The 13,762-nt window shown below is 38.4% G+C and overlaps 1 protein-coding gene across 4 annotated transcripts in view; it reads right to left on the reverse strand.

The window, feature by feature from the left end:
- The window catches only part of LOC140359066 (kinesin-like protein KIF13B), a 48,494-nt gene that overhangs the window by 31,837 nt on the left and 2,895 nt on the right, over nucleotides 1-13,762 (reverse strand). For all 4 annotated transcript variants that reach the window (XM_072443956.1, XM_072443963.1, XM_072443944.1 and 1 more), the window contains 8 exons: nucleotides 6,901-6,913; nucleotides 6,767-6,827; nucleotides 6,125-6,217; nucleotides 3,532-3,712; nucleotides 2,682-2,769; nucleotides 2,463-2,597; nucleotides 1,258-1,370; nucleotides 181-286 (listed from right to left, as the gene is read on the reverse strand). In XM_072443956.1, the coding sequence (XP_072300057.1) occupies nucleotides 181-286; nucleotides 1,258-1,370; nucleotides 2,463-2,597; nucleotides 2,682-2,769; nucleotides 3,532-3,712; nucleotides 6,125-6,217; nucleotides 6,767-6,827; nucleotides 6,901-6,913 (790 nt within the window). The remainder of the gene's footprint in view (nucleotides 1-180; nucleotides 287-1,257; nucleotides 1,371-2,462; nucleotides 2,598-2,681; nucleotides 2,770-3,531; nucleotides 3,713-6,124; nucleotides 6,218-6,766; nucleotides 6,828-6,900; nucleotides 6,914-13,762) is intronic.

Below are 13,762 nucleotides of genomic sequence, written 5' to 3' on the forward strand. Positions count from 1 at the left end.
TCAGCCTGGGCTTGGTTCCAGTCCCAAGAAGTGGCTTTACATGACGCACATTAAGTTCATATTACGTAGCCAAACGCTGTCTGAAACGTCGCTGTGAATGACGCTCGGTAACTAAAGAATGCTGTATTTTTGTCAAATGCGTCATCGGGGATAACACGTTCTCGAGGTCATGCCGCGTACCTTGAGGAGCCAGGTGAGCACAGAGTCTCTGTAGGGAACAAACTTGTTTTTTCCAGCTCCTTGATCAGCCAAGGCCGAGATCACCAAACCCAAAGTACTGAGGGATCTGCGTCATCCGAACGGAGAGAGGGAGAAGAACATCGCGTTACAAGATACAAGATACAGTGCAGAGTGATAGTTTGTGTTTATCTCATGCAGTTTTAATCTAATGGGCCTAAACTGTAGCTTTCAACAGACAAGGATAAGATTTCTATGAGAGGTTTGAAGGAGATTTGAAGGAGATTTGCTGGCATAAATAAAGGTTTAATATCTGGGATAGCACAGAATGTACTGGTAGGAAACAAAAACTGGCACAGATTTAAATGTCTTCTGTCATATTATTCAATTAAACAGGCGATTGTCGTCAGTGAGAGATTGCTAAGTTAAAATCAAGACTTCACCAAATGAAATTGGATGTTTCTGTTACCAAAACGTTAACTCTGCCTAAATTTATTATTTAAAAAAAACAAAAGCACTCACTCTGACATCCTTGTTGGGAAATGGGAGGTTTTGTCTATTGGAGTTTTTGTTTATAAGAGTTCTTCTATTGAGAGTGTTTTTCAAACTTCCTATAAGTTATCTGTTCTTTTCCTCTGTATCTACCTGCGTTGCAACAATGAAATTTCCCCATGTGTGGACAATAAAGGATTATCTTATCTTATCTTATTTTTAATTTAAAAAGGGCTGATCAATATGTCAAAAATGCATCACAATTTATCCCCACGATGTTGACGATATTTCCCTTTTCAAAAACATAAAAACAGCTTTCAGTATTGATTTAATGAACATGCACAAGACTGACTTTTCATCAGGGCCATTAAACACAAAATGAGCCCAATTTCCTCCTCCAAAGTCCAAACTCTGCTCCAAACCACATGCTTTTACTGACAGAAGATTGGCTCTGGACCTCTCAATGAAAACCCCCCAAAGTTGATCATTGACGATTAGATAAGACAGAATCTCGATCTCAAAAGTGCTTAATTTCCCTGTCCTACATTTGACATTTGAGCGTGTTTCTAATGCCGTGGTTTCACTTACTTGTTTATGTTACTGCCTTCTTTCAGTCTTTCTCCAGCTGCTCCGGTTTTTGCAGCTCGTTCGCTTCCGGCCAGATCCACCAGACTCAACTTGCTCACTTTCTCTCCGCTCGTCTGCGCCAATCAAACCAACCAAAATCAAAAATATTATGGACTTTGAAGCGTTATAGTAAAATAGAGCTACGGCTGCACAACGAGTCGCAATTGAATCAGAGTCACAGTTGTAATTGTCACAACACAAAGGCTGCATTTACTAAAGGTGTAGAATGTCCACTGTAAACCAGAAAATATCCTGTTTTTGGAAAGAACATATCTTAGCTTTTCATTTTTAGACCTCTGAAAATATATGTTCTGAAATGCAAAAAATTCTTGAATTACCGTAGTTTAGCAGTTTATTTTCTCAATGTCAATTCTCCTGTTTGAAATGATCACTCTGAACAGACATAATTTTGTTTTTATTGTATTCTTTTTTTATTCTGGATTTTGTTTTCATATAAATGCTTTATTTATTGTTCTGCTTGATGTTGGTCATGTTTGATAAGCTTTGGATGTACATTTTATACATTTTAATTGAATGATCGAAAAGAATCTCAATAATTGCAATAAAAAATATTCCAAAAGGCTTATATTGCAGTTCTCCATTAAGAAAAAACAAAATCCATGAAATCAATTATGCTAACAATTATTCTCTCCATTAATCGAATTGTTGTTGAGAACACGTGATGAAAATATTTTTTACAGAATGACGCTGTTTGAGGATCCTGGGGGAGCACATTTATGGACAAAAGATACACTAAATCTGGTGTAATTTTTGGGAAATCGCGGCTCAATTTGAGTCATAAACTTCTGGAACCTGTGTATTGACCAGTTAATGATTATGCAATTACTAAAGGAGTTGACAATTACTCAAATAATTGATTAGTTGTATCTAATCGTTTAACTTGCCCTGTGTCCTATTGTTCCGGTGTTTTTTAATATTATTTGAAACATGATCGCTCTTTGTCTATTCCATGTTTTGTATGCAGCACTTCATTTGGCCGTAAAATCTTGTAAATATCTTTTATAAATAACTGGTATAGTATGTTGTGTGATTCATGTTTTAAAAGACATTGCAAAGCGCGCATCATTCATAAACTAAATTTAAGCTATTTTGTAACCGATTCATATTCTGCTTCATACACAGCTCTACATTCCCGTGTGTTGTACCCCAGACTTCAGGTCGCGCAGTGTGTGTGTGAGGATGATGTTGAACACTGCGTGGGATCGGCTGCTCTCCTCGTTCATGTTCGTCGCGGCCACAGTCCGAGATTTATTCCCCTCCGACATCAGCGACTCGATGTCCTGAGCAAAACATCGTGACAAGTAGTCTGAGTGTAATAGTATGGATCCCCAGGAAATGCTTCACAATAAGAATAGCTTCAGTACCTTGTAGCAGGAAACGGCCAGACGTGAAAGTCCGTCCACATAAGGGCCAAACACCTTGTGCTCCCTCACTCTCAGCGCCTGTCGACTTCTAGAAGAGAAACACTGAACTGTAACACGTCTCATACACACAACTGTTTCCATACTCACTCAAGTCCATGTTTTCTCATTGGTTTAATGTGCAGAACTTAACTAAAAGAAGTATTTCTGCTACAATTCCCAAGTAGAACTCTAATGGGCTTTGGAGACTTTGTTTGGGTTTGTGTCAGATTGTTGACCCAGTCCGAGTTACATGGGACTAGTCAGAGTCAAGTCCAAGTCAAGTCCTTGTGTCTCACAGTGAAAGTCCAAGTCATTAAGTAAAAGTTCCAGTCAGAGTCCATGTCGAGGCATTATCATCTACAACAGCGTTCAAGTCCGAGTCACAAGAGTCCAGCACAATTAAATAAGGGTTTTCGCATTGTTGTAGTCACTATACTCACTCAGTAGCTCATAATGTGAATTCTAATAGATTTAAAGTAAGTAGTCATTTTAGGGACTCGAAAGCTGAATATTTAGGTCAGAGTCGAATTCGTCATCATATGTTATGTTGGAGAGTCAGAAAGTAAATCACAAGTCTGAGCCCGAGACAAATCTCTGATACTTAGGCAAATAAGTAACATATTCAATCCTCTAGAGCTCAAATTTAATCAAACTACAAAAGAAATCCTCATTAGTGCAACGAAAATGCACACATAAATATTCAGCCCGTTGATAAGTAATCACTATGACAGGCTTTTAAGTCGCCTCTTGCGTCTTTAGAAGACTAAATGAAAGAAACGTCATGTGACACAGTTTTGAGCCTGGCCCGTACCCTTTAGGGTCCAGCAGGTCCCGCACTTTCTCGTTGTAGATCTCCATGTAGGAAACCTCCACCGTGAAGCTCTCGGCCTCCCTCAGCTCCAGGTCGATGCGGCTGAACAGAGCGCTGCAGAGACGTGGGATCAGACCGGGCTGCTCCGCCGAGCCCATCATCGTGAACGACTTCCCCGAGCCTGGACACGGGGCGAGAAATGAGAGTCAGAGCCTGAGAGTCAGAGCCTGAGCGTCAGAGCCTGAGCGTCAGAGCCTGAGCGTCAGAGCCTGAGCGTCAGAGCCTGAGCGTCTGAGCGTCAGAGCCTGAGCGTCAGAGCGTCAGAGCCTGAGCGTCAGAGCGTCAGAGCCTGAGCGTCAGAGCGTCAGAGCCTGAGCGTCAGAGCGTCAGAGCCTGAGCGTCAGAGCGTCAGAGCGTCAGAGCGTCAGAGCGTCAGAGCGTCAGAGCGTCTGAGCCTGAGCGTCAGAGCGTCAGAGCGTCAGAGCCTGAGCGTCAGAGCGTCAGAGCGTCAGAGCGTCAGAGCCTGAGCGTCAGAGCGTCAGAGCGTCAGAGCCTGAGCGTCAGAGCGTCAGAGCGTCAGAGCGTCAGAGCCTGAGCGTCAGAGCGTCAGAGCGTCAGAGCGTCAGAGCCTGAGCGTCAGAGCGTCAGAGCCTGAGCGTCAGAGCGTCAGAGCCTGAGCGTCAGAGCGTCAGAGCCTGAGCGTCAGAGCGTCAGAGCCTGAGCGTCAGAGCGTCAGAGCCTGAGCGTCAGAGCGTCAGAGCCTGAGCGTCAGAGCCTGAGCGTCAGAGCCTGAGCGTCAGAGCCTGAGCGTCAGAGCCTGAGAGTCAGAGCCTGAGCGTCAGAGCCTGAGCGTCAGAGCCTGAGCGTCAGAGCCTGAGCTGTTTTGGGCAACTTTGGCCGAGACGAAATCTAGTTTAGTTTAAAAAATCCCAGTAAACTGTCAGAAATGAAATCCAAAAGCTGCATTTAATATTTGACCGCAACACTTTCAGTTAGAAGGAGTCGATTTCAAAAAACAACTGTGAAAGGCTTACAATTTACTTGTTAAGCAGTGTTTTCACAAGCAAATCCGTTCAACTGTTCCGTTGAATAACAATTATTATTATATTATTAATAATTAATAATGTGTGTAGAAGAAGTTCAAAAGGAAAACAACTTTGACTAATTTTCAGGTCGGAGCTATCTGTTTCTGCAAAATAACTATTCTAAATGTAGTTTGAATTTGTCATGAATAAACATTAAACAAAGTACAAGCGGTGAGTAACTTTGATGCCAAATTCACTCTTAACCAGACTCTTCTAACCAATTCTACTACAAATATGAACCTGAATTTGTCATTATTTTGTTTGTCGTTTTATCTTTTCATTGCAACTTAAGACATACATTTCAAAAAGTTAAACCAACAAAAGTATTGAAAAAAATCTTGAAAAATACAGCCTTTTTTGTTGTTGTATGCGACTTGATGTTGTGGTGGTCTTGTGGTGGTCCGACTGTTAGTGAGGTGTTTTATGTTGTTCTGACAGCGCTTTAGTGAAAATGCCACAGTAAAAGGTCAGCACACACTGCCGAGGCACAGACCAGTTCATCACACCGGTCTAATTAACAAAAGGTGATCTTTCTCACTCACTAAATTACTCGAGTCTCTGCGAGGAGAAACACAGAGCACAGTGAGAGCAGGTCATGTCAACTGTACCATTAAATGATCCATCGAAAACAAAATAATTGCCTCTGACATGTTGGACGACTCATTGAAGTAAAATGCATTCAGATAAATATAATTTGAATTTTGCAACAAAAAAAATAAACGTTTATCACAGAATAGCAAGTTTTTCAGGTTTATAATTTCACTTCCTGTTTGTAATTGATGACATCACAGTAGGAAATTACTCAGCAAAAACTCATCTAATGTCACAATTGTTTTTATGTGATAAATAAAAATGTACAAGAGCACCTTCATTTTGTTGAATTAATGTTTAGAGAGTCAAAAAAGTAGTTCCTTTGAGAAAAGTATTTATTAACTTTGACTGGAACGAGTGTTCCTAGTGTGACGTCACTTCCTGTCATTTTCTACTGATTTTAGGTTTTCTCCACAAATATGGTACTCACTGGATTGGTGTAAAACTATAATTTAAATCTACAACAGGTATAAATACACCAAAAAAAAGTCAAAATTGGAAAATCATAAAAACCTGTCATGTACACTTTATGTTTTATATTTTAGTATTACATGTATTCTTCTATGACACAGACCATGCCAGCTTGCTCCTGTTTTTAAGACCCTACTCAGACCAAATAAAGACCTTGCTAATACTTTGTTCCTTATTCAGCCCTGGTTTAGTCCTTGTTTAGACCAGATTTAACTCACCTTTATGTCCATTTTTGCCCCTTGGAAAGCGTAAAAATGTTTGTCAAACAATCCCATGCTTTGTGAGTGAAAAAGTAAGAGCTATGTACTTTTAGTCAGAAGTGTTTTTTATGACGCACGTGCTCATGCAATGTTCCCACGAGTCCTGGTATCTAAAAGCGGTCGAGAAGAGTCTATTTTTGTTGAATGCAACTTCACAACTGACTCACCGCTTCCTCAGAGCCGTACCTGTTTGTCCGTAAGCGAAGATGCACGCGTTGTATCCCATGAAGGCGTTGTTGAGCAGACTCTGGCCGAGGCACTCGAAAACTACGTCTTGACCTGGAGTAAAAAACACCACACAAAAAACACAGAAACTTTAATGGATCATACTTTATAAACAGGAGGAAAACAGGGTTGTTGTTTATCACAGTATAAAACATGTTTACTTCCTCTTATGAGACATTTAGGTTGAGAAGAAAACAGAAAAGAAAAGTACTTGGATCCTGTTTATTTCAGTAAATTCATTAGTAAATTCATTTTATCCCGGCAAGAAATATGTACTGTGGTTGATAAGAACTTGTCATGTAAAATGTAAATGTTTTTTGAGAATGTCTGATAAGAGTTATATGTAACACATTGATCAGATAAAATGTTATCTTCGCTGCTTTCTTTATACATTTTTTTGAGTTTGTTTTTCTCTTCACCCAAAATTGGTACAACTTTTCAGTCTACAGTTCAGACGCAGTTCCCACCATATGCAGTCAGTTCCTAAACAAATAGTTTCCAATGTCCAGCGAGAAGATACGTTTGATAAATGACTCGGAGCTCTAAAATGGGAACAAACTAAAATAGAAACAAAACAAAACAAAGCGCTTGTAGCAAAAACACCTGCAAACTTGTCTTTCTCCGCCTCGTCTATGGACCAGAAGCAGTGGTCGTAGGCGAAAACCTGCAAGTGAAAGGACAAGGTTTTTAATGACACATTTAAAAACATGTTGGCATTGTGTAATTACAGTACTTACTTTGGGCTGGTTTCTGAAAGAAAAAGGCAAAAAGATGCATTATTAAAATGCAATTCCTTTTAAATGATCGTATCGTTTGGACTTCAAATATGTAACATAATATACATTGATTCAACTATTATAAATGTATCTCATCTCATTCTTCTTTTTTAGCCCAATGCCGAATTGTATTAGCACTTGAATATTTATTGTAACACTTTAACAAAATTAACAATCAGCAATGATGTGGCTCTGCAGTTACTGTCACCAGTTGTTTAATGATTGCAACGCTGACAAATTCAGGAGGTTCTTAATCCTCTTTCTTTGGCTCAAGGTGAGTTGAGAGAATTTGACCTTCAGTCGCTGTAAGAAACAGAGCCTCCGAGCGGCATCAGAAGCACTCCACATAACGCACTTAAATACAGTAAAATGTTGTTTAAGACGTAAAACAACATAAGACTAACTCAAGTCTCTCATAATACTATTGGAGACCATTAAAGTGTAATCAAAATGTGATCTCGCTTTGCCAAGAAGTATCGTTTTGAGACTAAATGGTGATTATTTTCTGTTTTAGAACACGTGGACCCCTGGAGGAAGTTAGTGTTGCTTTAATAACTAATGGGGACCTAGAATAAAATAAAAGGCAGCATAAGTTTGAGTAAAAAGAGAAAATCTAGTTGTAATTTGATATCATGTTTAAAAAGCAGTGTTCAAACTACAGGTACGACAGGATTTTTCTATAAAAGTAAAGGATATTTTGACAATAATCCTGAAAAAATGTCCAGCCTTTACAATTTTATAATTGCGCTACAAACATTTAAATTGCAATATATTGTGCAGCCCACTTTTTAAAGCTTAAATACCCAAATATAAACTAACGCTAAAGGCTTTTCAGGGCGATTTGGCAACTGTATGTTATGAACTTCTGCTCATTTCTTTCTATGCCAAAGAGTGGAAGAGCTAAAAAAGTAAATAACCTACTGCATTAAAACTTAAACTTTCCGTGTTTCATTGTATAGAAGTGCATTTATTGAGCCAGCAGACTAGAAACATACAACAATAGTCTACACAAAACAAAGACTTTTTCGTTTTCACACGACGCAAGCCAACTATAGAGTCATTATTCATATGGAAACTGCTAATAACTCCCGCTTTCTCCAAATCTATTTGCACTCCCAGGCTTTTTTAATTACACTTTTGGGGGGGCCATTCACACTGCAGCTACTCGGCATGAGAAAACACACAGCCTCCGTTCGAGCAGAAAAAGTAATTTGGGGAGTGAAAAAAAAAAAAGTAAGTTTGGCCGCACTTGGGGGCTGTAATAAAACAAGGGCTCCCAGTGTGCGCGCTGGCCCTCCATGAAAGAGCAACTTTAACTCCTGCCCTGTCCCGGACGCGGAGGACATTCCTGAGATAACTGGACAGATCTGAGGAGTCACTAAAGCTAATGTTTATCAGGCTTTGAACACACTGAAATCTTATCAGCTCTAGCAAAGAACATGCTTTAGAAAGTCAGAACGGCCGCGACGGAAAGTCAAACAACGGCTGCCGCACAACCGCTATTTCTGGTCAAAAATGCAAAAGATAAGTTGCCCAGGAAAATTATGAAAATATGCACACATGGTGACAAGGATCAAAACATAATAGCACAGTAATGAAATCAGACTGTGGTAGTTTGTGTCGTCCAATGTAACAACCGCAGAAAGCTTTTTTTTTTAACCATCTGTAAATAATAATGGTGTAAGAAGAAAGAAAATTAATGTTCAAACGGGTGTAATTCAACTAAACTACAATACTAAAGCCTTATTAACTTGAGGAACCTGGAGTGACTGACAGACTCCAGCGGCGCCAAATATAACCACCACCAAGAGGCAGAGAGGAGAGGAAATATGTATCAAATAATGCATCAAATATTGTATAATTTATGTAAAATCCCAGTACATAGATCCAGATCCTAGAACCAGAAGAATCCCGATAAAACATTTAATAAAAACATGAGCTTCAATGTAATATAACAGACAATATAAGATAATGTAACAGTGATATTTGTGGAAACACCAAAAGGGCTGCGACAATAGATCGTCTTGCAATATTCTGTCACAAGGTTTTGTTGCATCATATAGAAAACCAAAGTATCAACACTTTAATGACATCATGTATATAATAAAGCAGCAGGAGGACAGTTACTAACTACATAATCTGACAAAAACACAGTGACAAATATTGTAAAATGGACTTTGATGTAGTTTTATGCAACCTGTACAGCGTTTGTGTACAGAAGCGTTTGTGTCCAAGTTACAGACAGAGACGTATTGTTCACGCCGTAGACTGATTTACACTTTTTAGTTTCCAACTTTTGGAAGCTTGACACTGATTTCTCTTTGAATAATCCAATTCCATTATACAGTTGATATACTGTAGTAATTATCGTGACAGACCCGTTTGTCACGTTGAAGTTGTTAGCTCTTTACACACAAATAAAGTAATCGAAAAAATAACAGAGTGAACTTGGGGCTGAAATAAGGCCATAATTAATTGCTGTGTACAAGATTGCGAGGGCTGTAGTCCTTTTATTTAGTCGATTAATCGGTCTAAGTCGATCTAAATGTATATTAGTCAACCAAATATTTTACTGGGATTGTAAAATATGTATAGCACAAAAAATGAGAAGGCTTGGAATGAGTTAGATGGATATTTGAGAACTTTTATATACAAATACACAGTTAGCAGTTAATAGTAGTATATTTGTCTCGTCTCGCGTTTTAGTGATTGTTGTCAATAATAAAAGCGTTTAGTGACGTTCATATCCACCTATATATCATTTTATGTACTGAGTGGGCGAATGGTTGGTATTCGAGTTTTGAGAGCTTTTGCTAATGCCACGCCTCATTTGAGCCGACCGATCGATCAGTTCGAGATCGTCCGAGCTCCTCCGCCCGTTTCGTTTGAACAACCGACTTCCTCGACTTCCCAAACGAGGCCGTGACGGATTGATCCTGTCGAACCTGTTCCGATGGAGGCCCAAGGGGAAACATACCACAGTGAAGCGTGTCGAGGCAGAGGGACCAGTGTTGTGCGGAAAAAAAACAAAAGAACAATCAAACGCTACCAAACAAAGACGCCGTTTTATTCGCTCCCGTGGCGAAGGGAGTCGGGCCCACGCAGAAACCCGAGAAGGGCAGAACGCTTCCAGCCGGCATCTTTGTACCTGGCGCACCAGAAAGCCTAAAACGTCACAACGGCGGAGTGAACAGCGCAAGAAATGTAACAATCTGAAGGGTTGAAAACTTGGACCTCAACAGCAACTAGAAAGCAATGATCAGCTCCTGCAAAAGCCATGAAAAGTGGCCCACGAGAACACATTTTTAAGTACAATATATGTAGTTTTGTGCCGTTGTCATGCCCATACTGTTCATTTTTGTATTTATATTCATTTTTATGTAACACTTTATTTATAGCAGGCCTTTCCTTTATCATAGTTTATGTTTTTACTATTATTATTCATCGTTTCATGTGGCACCAAATCGCCAAATTCTGATTGTTTCATGAAATGTAGCGATTAAAAAAATAACAATTCAACTCCAGAAAGCGTAACAATCACAGGCCAACTATTCAACCTTCGGCAGCTCAAATGTCATTGTACGTTAAAAAACAGGAAGAAAGAGGTAACTGCTAATCCAATAAAAAGTCCAGACAATAAAGAGTGACGTAAAAAAAAAAGTCGATATAATAGTTATTACGGCTGTCGGCCTTTTGAAGTTTAATCGATTAAACAGTCGATGGTGTTTAGGTCAGACAAAACTTTGTGTTAGTCGACTTTATTTGATTTATATGGGGCCACAACAGAAAGAAGGAGGTACAGAGTGAGCCAGCTGAAGATTTGGAAATGAATTGTGAATCTGCCTTTTACATCAAGACACAGTTTCCTAGTTAGTATAAATAGTGCTGATGTAGCCCTGTGAGTGCAGTGTGGGTCAGATCCATGGGCACGTCATAAAGAGACTGAAAAGTGTTGAGAGTTTTTTCCAGTTTCACGACCACTGTCCCCTTTAGTCGACTGATCCCTTGATCAGACACACTCTTGAGGTATTGCCAGGTGTGCCTTGAATTACTATCCGAGTTAGAGTTTTGCAATGTTCCAAGTAAGCCCAAAAAAGAAAGCAAGAACCAGGTAGTGACATGGACAATATTCGTCACATTATTTTGATTTTTTGGGTCATGTTTCAGTAGGTGGTAGGGATGTCAAGATTATTTGGTTCATCGAAAATTGTGATTATCCAGGTCACAATATAATCGTAACATCCAAAAAACAATAATCAAGATGATTTTAGAAGCAAAATGGAGTATTTTTACTTCAACAACGAAAAAACAACGAGAATGAAAGAAATGACAGAAATGAAAAGTCAATAATCGTGAATAATCGTTAAATTGAGATGTTTTATCTTTTAATCATTGTAACACTAATATCTTATATTGTGACATCCCTAGTAGGTGGTGTGCCATGACTCAAAAGAAGTTGAAAACACTGGACTAATCTATCAGCAGCTCATGTCTTTAGTGGAACATGGATTTCTTGACTCCAGCCTTGGTACTTATCACTTAAATACCACTGGAACTTTGGACAAGACCAAGTGTAGCCATATACACTCCCTGCCACTATGAGGCGCTGTAGTTCAGTGTGGGTGGAACACTTCTACTATTTAAACGAGCTAATTAGAAGCACCTGGTGTCACAGTGTGGCGGTACTATATTTTGATTATTATTATATAATTATGGTAAATAAAGCAAACGGTCATTCATAATACTAATTCACCTTTGAACGTCTTTGAAAGTCCTTGATATAGTTTAATTTTATTTTTAAATTAAATTTTAATTTTAGTTTAAATTTCCCCATGTGGGACAATAAAGGATTATCTTATCTTATCTTAATATGTATTTTTGGGGTGTTTGAAGTGCCTGTCATTTCCCTCTGAGTGGAAAACCAGCCTTTCAACTTTTGCCAACATCAACCTAAAGACAACTCTGCGGAGAAACCCTGGCTCTTTAATATTCAGCCATGTGAAATGTTTTTGTATGCGATTATACTTATTATGATGAATAAATTATTTCACAGGGGAGCTGCATCTATCACCCATGTTACTCAGTTCTCCTTTCTTTAAAAGTACAGAAACAGGAGCAAAGAAAATTACTCAAGTAAAAGTGAGACACGAAAAAAATCGACTTAATTAAAAAGTATTCAAGTACCCTTTTTAAAAATGTACTACTAAAAAAAATGTACTTACTTACTAATTACAAGTATTTAACATTTCGCGAACTAATAAAGCACCAAATGTAGTGATCTGGCTAAAAAATATTTCTAAATGTTTATAGCCGTTTTTTTTAATGTTTATATTTTTGTCTACGTTACATAACAAACTGCAATATTAAGGTTCTAAAAAATAATTCCTCAGCCATTTCAGGTATTCTAAAGCAGTAAAGAAAAGTACTTTTTAGTCCAGTTAAATGTAGTCGAGCAGAAAGTACAAAATATCAACGGTAAAAATTACTTTCCGCCACTGGGCAAGACACTTCCTCGACTTTGGCTTTATCACTGCCAAAGAAGAGCGACTGAGTTATTTCTTATGCCTCTTTGTAAACAGCCTGAACAGTAGTGATTCCTTCCTGGGTTGAATACCTGAGCAGGTCTCACGTGGAACAGACACTCCCTTTGTAAAGAGAGGAATGGAGCGGAGTGGGGGAGGAAGGGCGGGGCCGCGCTGAAAGACTCTGTACAAACGTTGCAGCCACTTCAGTGTCTCTGAAGCGGGATTAGTGCAGACTGTGCAATTTCACCATCGTTTTCTACTAACTAGGGCTGCAACTGACTGATTTATAAGTGTTATTTTAGTAGTAGACTAGTCAAGCAATTATTTCTGTTCTACATTTTTAAATACATTATAAACCAAATGGTGTTTGAAGGCATCTAGATAAAGAATATTTACAAATGATGTGTATAAATGATGAAAATCTGACTTTTTCATTTTTTTTTTTATGTTTTGATTCAATAATGCACCGTCTTTGTTACAAAGTCTTTTCACATGCGTTTGAGTTGTACAGTCCAGATTACGACTATTTTCTATTGTCAATTATGCAATTCATCGTTTATACAATTTAACGTTTAATCATGATTATTAGTGAGACAGCGTGAAATCTGATCCAACATATTACTATTTCTCAGATTTGTGACACACTTTATGAAACTGAACTGTCTGAATGACAAAAGTAAATATGACAGATAAAAAGTACTTATATATATATAAATGCTTTTTTTGTAAAAAAAAAAAAGTTTACCTCAGAATAAATTAAAAACACTTAATTTACCTTAATAATACCATAATTATTACTTTTAGTTCTTGCAATTAAACTGACCTAAATAATCACGATCATCAATAAACCAAACAACCTTGGTGCCAACGATTCGATTACCATATTTTCCGGACTATAAGTCGGACCTTTTTTCATAGTTTTGGTCGAGTGCGACTTATACTTATATTTTTATACTTATACTCCGCAGCGACTTATATATGATATTGTTATTTTCACACTTGCAACCGCATTTCATACTCCAGTGCAACTTATGTTTTTTTCTTCTTTATTATGCATTTTTTGGCAGGTGAGACTTATAGTCCAGAAAATACAGTACAATAATGTAAAACCGCACACACGTTACTACAATACTGAAACCACATTCGACACACAGAGCCATGTTTACTTAGTGCTTTACTATTGAACTGTATGTAAACACAACGAATTACCAAAGAACTGACTGCACAAGGTCACGTGCCTCAAGGCAAATCCAGAACAGGGCGTGAAACGGTCCGTATCTATGTCGACTGCGCATCAG

Source organism: Eucyclogobius newberryi, unplaced genomic scaffold (genome assembly GCF_026437365.1).
Source record: "Eucyclogobius newberryi isolate DKJ021-1_F unplaced genomic scaffold, fEucNew1.0.hap1 SCAF_1, whole genome shotgun sequence".
NCBI classification, from domain to species: domain Eukaryota; kingdom Metazoa; phylum Chordata; class Actinopteri; order Gobiiformes; family Gobiidae; genus Eucyclogobius; species Eucyclogobius newberryi.